This window comes from Vigna radiata, chromosome 7, assembly GCF_000741045.1.
Source record: "Vigna radiata var. radiata cultivar VC1973A chromosome 7, Vradiata_ver6, whole genome shotgun sequence".
NCBI classification, from domain to species: Eukaryota; Viridiplantae; Streptophyta; class Magnoliopsida; order Fabales; family Fabaceae; genus Vigna; species Vigna radiata.
Window position 1 is genome coordinate 45,827,666 of NC_028357.1, and position 6,156 is coordinate 45,833,821.

The following is a 6,156-nucleotide window of genomic DNA, read 5'->3' on the forward strand; positions in this document are numbered from 1 at the left end:
AAATATTTTTTTCCTAAAGTATTATATAAAACTGAAAATGATCCATGGTCAAAATTTTGACTTTTAAAAGTATTTGTTTTAGTTCCTATTGTTCAATTGCATCAAACAACTCAGCATCCAACACAGCAATAAATGGCAATAGAAGTCTAACAAATTCAAGAACAAAGATGTTGATAAATGTCAAACATGTTTTGTTTTCTTGTTACTTTCATATTCCTTCATTTTTTCTAAAAGGTTTCATGGTCTTCAACCTTCATTCCTCTATCCTCAAGGTTCAATTTTCACCTTGTCCAGAAAACAAAACCTCCATTACCATATACATTCCATCATCACCCAACTCACTACATCTCATCACCATCTTCCAACCTTCATTACATTTCATCATTCTCTTCACCACTTTACTTCCAAACATATCCCAACACATGACTAAACCCTCAATCCCTTCCAATATCCACAAATTTATAATTTTATATTATAGAACTTAAAACATATTTATTTTATTTAAAAAAAAAAAGCCAGAAAGAATAAATGAAAATTTATAAAACTGGGTAATTTCAGATTATATAATAAAAGTAGATTCTATCATTACAGGACTGAAAATATCCAAAATTTTAATTCTACAAAATTTTAATTCTACAAGAATAATTCCAGAGTTTTAATTCTACAAGAATAATTGTGTTTCATTATTCACTAAAACTTTATAAACAACTCTAATCTTGACGTTAAGTATTCGAATGACACAACAAACTAAGAAATGAAAAAACAAATTTCAACAAAAGAGAAACTTCATGAAAATAGGGTAAAAGCTCATTTAAAACACTTCCTTAGAAAATTTTATTTGGTTATGTCAACATTTTCAAAATTCATTATCAGTAAACGAAATATAAAAATTTACATTATAGGAGAAGTTATATTGGAAGTTATTTGTTTCACCCAGTGAAACAGAAGTGAACTATGTTACACGGATTAGAAGAATAACCATGACAAATACGCATGTCATCACAAACATCACAAGCCATGTTAAGCAAGAAGTCTTGGAACTCTCGGAATAGATTGCCGTTGCTCGCACATTCGCCCGGCCGGTGCTTGCCAAACTATGCTCAATAGCCTTCTCAGTAGAATCAAGTATCTGCAAGCCAGCACAATCAATTCATTAATTAGGTTAACACCTCGCCATTTCAACATGGTTGAGTCATGACTATTGAATCAACATAACATGTAGAAGTAATATTACAGCACCACATACTCTGCAGTACAAAAATTAATCTAAGATGAACTATCAAGAAGATGAAAACTAGACTAATGTAATAATGTAACCACCATAAATAGAATATTCAATCCTAAGAATTGGATTGGCTTTCATTTCATATATATTCAAATCCGGAGGATCAAAAACACCTGAGATCTTTATTGTAACTCATTCCTATCAAGATCATTTTTCAGAAAAGATATATTTCAATTGTAAAATAATAAGATAAAACTTTATTGGATATAAAAGAAGATTTTCTTCTAACAAACTTTGTCCTGGAGGACATTAGTCAGCATCACCACTGTCACAAAGTGAGGTATTAACAAACAATCCCCTTCCTTCACTCTCACCATGCTATAATATGATACATTTAGTGAACATCACCATCTCATACAACCATTTAGTCGTGGAATTGAATAAAAATATAAGAATTGAACCTTTTCAGTATTTTGCAGGGACTGGCTCATCATGAGACTACTCTCTTTAAGTTGTTTTGCCAACACCACCATCTCATCAGTCAAATCTTCTTGAAGCATTCTAGAGTATAAAAGTGGACAAGAAAACAATAGAGTGAAAGAAAAAGGAAATGTACAATAACTGCAAAGCATATAAACAGTGAACTTACAATATAAAAAGAACTGATCTGATATATTTGCATAAATAATTTTACAGCAATTGTCTAAGGTATTATAATTATAGTGACTCAGAAACATGCCAAGGACTGGTCAATGATGACCAGATAAACTCCCAAATATAAATGGCCTTAGTAATCCCCCATATAAAGGCAGTAGCATATGGTAACAGTTAACCAGTTACCAATGATGTAACAATGGACATGAATATATCAGTGCTTGACCTGAAGAAAAATATACTTTGTTGTTGTGGACAAGTCAAATTAATGGACACAAGGTTTGCAAGTTTTCGATTCTTCACCAAAGCAGTACAGTATTGACCCACTGCTACATAAACTTTAAATAACACTCAAGTAAACTGTACCTGTGCTTTTCAATGTGTGCATGTGCACTAGCATCCAGTTTGACAGGTGATGTATTGTCAGTCTCAGCAAGGTCGTGTGCTTTATCTTCTGCGTATGATGTGGGTCTGTCCATTGAAACAGATGAGCAACAGCAAAACAGCCTACAAAATATGTATAGTAAGAAAGCCAAACTATAGCTTACACAGGTCTTCTTCTCAACCCAGAAGAAAGGGGTATCTGCTTTTTTCCCTCAATTTCAGAAGGGTTTTCTTTAACAAAACTCGTCTCAAAAGCCTTCTCGGATACTTGTTGGTCAGCCTGGGTTAAGAAAACAATGATTGTGCCTATTTGGCCAAAAAAAAACTAAAATACAGACAAGGAAAAACCAAAAAGGAACAAATTTTCACCAGATCCAGTAAAAAAATTAAATCCATAAACCTCAACTTTTTAGTCATTTGACTTAAAGATCTTTTTCACACTTCAACATCTCTCAAGGATACATTAATTCACAAATACATACCACGTGGTTAACTAGTTTGGAAGCAATGGCTTCAACCTTCTCTGAGTACTCAATTAACGTAGCCTTTGAAATCCTGCATTAGCAGAGCAGAGGTCATACACATAAATGAATGCACATGCATAAAAGGTAGGGGGAATATAATAGCTTTGATTTATTTATAAGTTACAAAAATGAAGATAACGGACTATCTAGGAGAGGTAGAAGATGAAAAAGGAATCAACCACGTTAAAGAAATATAATATAATCTTTTCTGTGTGTGTATTTGTACTGAGTGAGTTTTAGTCTAATTCAGTCCAGCCAACTGGCATGTGACAATCGCTGTAACTGTCCATGACTGTTTTGGTTCCTTGTAGGGTAACTAGTAAGTTCAGTCCAGGCAGTTCGAATGTGACAAGTTGGCTGTAACTGTTTATGTTCCTTAAAGAGCAAGCTACTTGTAGCTATATAATCTTTGTTGTAACAAAATTCTAAATGAGATGAGAAATAAAACTTTCTTGCTTCAATTCTGGCCTTCTATCTTTTCACAGTAAAATCTAACAATTTATACAAATCTTAGATTTTATCAAAGGCTTACTTAGAAGGTGGCGTTCAACATGAGTAATATTTTAGAGAGAACTCATTGTCAATCATAAAATAACTCCATTCTTTTATTGCATAGTCTGCTGGACCTATATCTATCCTTTAAATATAAGGATAATTATTGTGGTAGTCTCCTATTAGTTAAGTATGTTATTGGACTGAGCTTATACCAATTGCTCAATATTAGCGGATAATTATTGTGGTAGTCTCCTATTAGTTAAGTATGTTATTGGACTGAGCTTATACCAATTGCTCAATACTAGCTCTTGACCCAGAATATTTTCTGAATAAAAGTCTTAAATTATTATTTTACATTACAACCACTCTTCTCTTTTTTTTTTTCATTTAATTCCCCAAAATTTTAGTAAGTAATAGTTTCTAGCATTCAGCTGTTTAAACCCAAACAATGCCCATTAGATAGAATATCCTACTGTACTCAATAGTTGCATATCTTGATTAAAAAATTAGGGTGGCCATATGATATTCAGATTGTGTTTAGGGTACACTATATCTAATTTCTTTACATTTTTCTATTCCATGGAACTTTCAAACTTGGGCAGCCACCTTCCTGCACCCCATCCCCATATCCTGTGAAGACCCACCTCCGTCACTTACAGCTTATTAAAATTAAGGGTAAGATTTCCAAGAATAAAAACTAACCCATGATTGTGTTGTCATTTAGAAACAAAAACTGATATTATGTCGTTTCAATTATAATTCCATGACATCTATGTGTATTAAATGGTAAATAAAGAGACACCAATACCTTGGTAAGCCCTCCGGTGTCTTTTCTTCACCCAATTGCTCCAATTGTTCACGTAAAGTAGCAACATACTGTAGAATATCAGAATCAACAAAGGATTAACTATGTCTTCTAGAGTTAACAAATGACTAAATAAAACACATTGGTCAAGAAAATTAGAAAAATATTATTAACATAATGTTGTTAACTCTAAAATTAATGATACAAAAAAATCTTCAGACTTACATGCACCAGTTTTGCCTGGTTTTGCTGTTGAGGAGCAGCTGCAAGCAACCTCCTTAAGTTTACTTCTGTTTTACTGATTCCCATACCTATAGTGTTCAGAAGTTATATAGATGATCTATAAATTAAACATCATTAAGCAAGCAAACAAAGGCGATTATGTATCACCCTGAAAACAGTTATCGCTTATCGGTAAAGCCTATCCGGTCAAGTTACCCAAATTAAACCAGAAGTCCTAAATATCAACCATTTCAACAAGTTTAAAGTTGAGAAATAAACTTTGCTTCCAAACATGGGCATACCAGTGCATCTTTTTTCAGCAGTAAACTATACTTTTACATAATACAGACTAAATAAATCAATTAATGCCAAATTCTAGTGATTTATACACTGTAATTAAAATTAAAACTAGAACGTTCCATTGAACAGAGACCAAAGCTTCAATTAGATTAAGAGTGAAACAAAAAGGAAAAGTACAAAGAAGGAAGAAATCGGTAAAATAACCAAACCCACGATTTACAAGCTCAGCATCGTGGGTTGTTATATAACATGATCTAAGACTTATCTGCATATCCCCAAGAAAGAGAACTACATCAACCAATGATTTGACTGAATTAAAAGGGAAAATAAAACCTGGTTTATATCTCATGACAACCAACATGGTTTCGCAGTAGATCGCATTAAAGTTGAAATAGCAAGAGGTAGACAACTTGCCCTATGGATGACGAAGTTCTATCGCATATCCTACTCTTGATTTTTAATCACTTTACACGCGTACCCTAGAATCTATTCCGGTCACCGTTCAACTCCCCCGCGCGTGACTCTAGTGCCAACGTTCGACTCCCATAAGCTTCTCCAAATGTCTGTTCGAAGCGAGATAGAACAAACTTCAATCGCGATTTGGAATTTGGGCAATGTGGTGGTTTTCAGTTGTTGGAGAATTCTGGAAATAGATTCGGAGTTTGAATAAGGAGTTTGAGAGTTTGATTAAGTGAAGAAAGTTCTGAACTTTAAGGGTCCGTGAATTTTTCTTTTCACCATGATTCAGAATGATATTACCAAATCTTATTAATTTTTAATTAAGTGATTCTTTTATGATTTTATTTCAAAAGTATTTATTTATTTTGTTACTTTATTTATTTATAAAATTCAAATTTAAAATTATGTTCGAAAATAATAGAAAAAACATGAAAAATGCTTATTAAAAAAAAGGTTTAATACCTATTTTAGTTCTTCTTGTGAGAGTTTGTTCAAAGTGATCTTCCCTTTTTATTAAAAGTTCGCTATAGTCCTAGATTTTGCAAAAATTGTTCAAAGTGATCCTTCTTTGTTACGGCGTTAACTTGACTAAGGTGTGTAATATGTGATGTTGTGACATTATTTTGTCTTTTAAAAAATAAATAATTGTGACTTGTAATTAAAAAATGAATTAGGAGTAATTTTTGGTGTGTAATTAAGTAAATCATTGGAATGACTTCTTCACAAAGTGGTTCTGCAAACATCTTAAGAGGCTTTCACTGTTTAAGAATAAAGACATCCATTAAACAAATAAGTCTCACATGTATCATCTAGAGTATCAGCAACCAAGGAAAATTGAAGTACGAAACCAGTCTTCAGCTAGTCATGAAAACTTTAATAAAGCTTTTAGGTCTGTGACAGCTTCTTCAATGGCATAAACTATCATCTTCTTGTTCAACATAAAGATATATCTAATAATATATTCTGTTAGATATCCTTAATATGTATGATAGCCATATACGTCAGGGAGCACATTGCACAATTTTTAAAGAAAATGGGGACCACATTTAACATTTTTAAACCATTGGGGGGACTAAAACGAATTTTTT

The 6,156-nt window shown here is 32.6% G+C and overlaps 1 protein-coding gene across 3 annotated transcripts; it reads right to left on the bottom strand.

The window, feature by feature from the left end:
* Positions 1 to 810: 810 nt before the first annotated feature.
* Positions 811 to 5,311, bottom strand: LOC106765689. 3 transcript variants are annotated; one of them, XM_014650388.2, is made up of 8 exons: positions 5,088 to 5,311; positions 4,313 to 4,398; positions 4,091 to 4,158; positions 2,746 to 2,818; positions 2,428 to 2,543; positions 2,246 to 2,350; positions 1,687 to 1,786; positions 811 to 1,129 (listed from the first exon to the last, which is right to left on the bottom strand). In XM_014650388.2, the coding sequence occupies exons 2-8, from the start codon at positions 4,394 to 4,396 to the stop codon at positions 953 to 955; spliced, it is 723 nt and encodes a 240-aa protein (XP_014505874.1). In that variant the 5' UTR covers positions 4,397 to 4,398; positions 5,088 to 5,311; the 3' UTR covers positions 811 to 952. The 3 variants fall into 3 exon arrangements, with proteins under 3 accessions (XP_014505874.1, XP_014505873.1, XP_014505872.1); XM_014650387.2 differs by having other exon boundaries at positions 5,024 to 5,311; XM_014650386.2 differs by having other exon boundaries at positions 4,943 to 5,311.
* Positions 5,312 to 6,156: the final 845 nt, after the last annotated feature.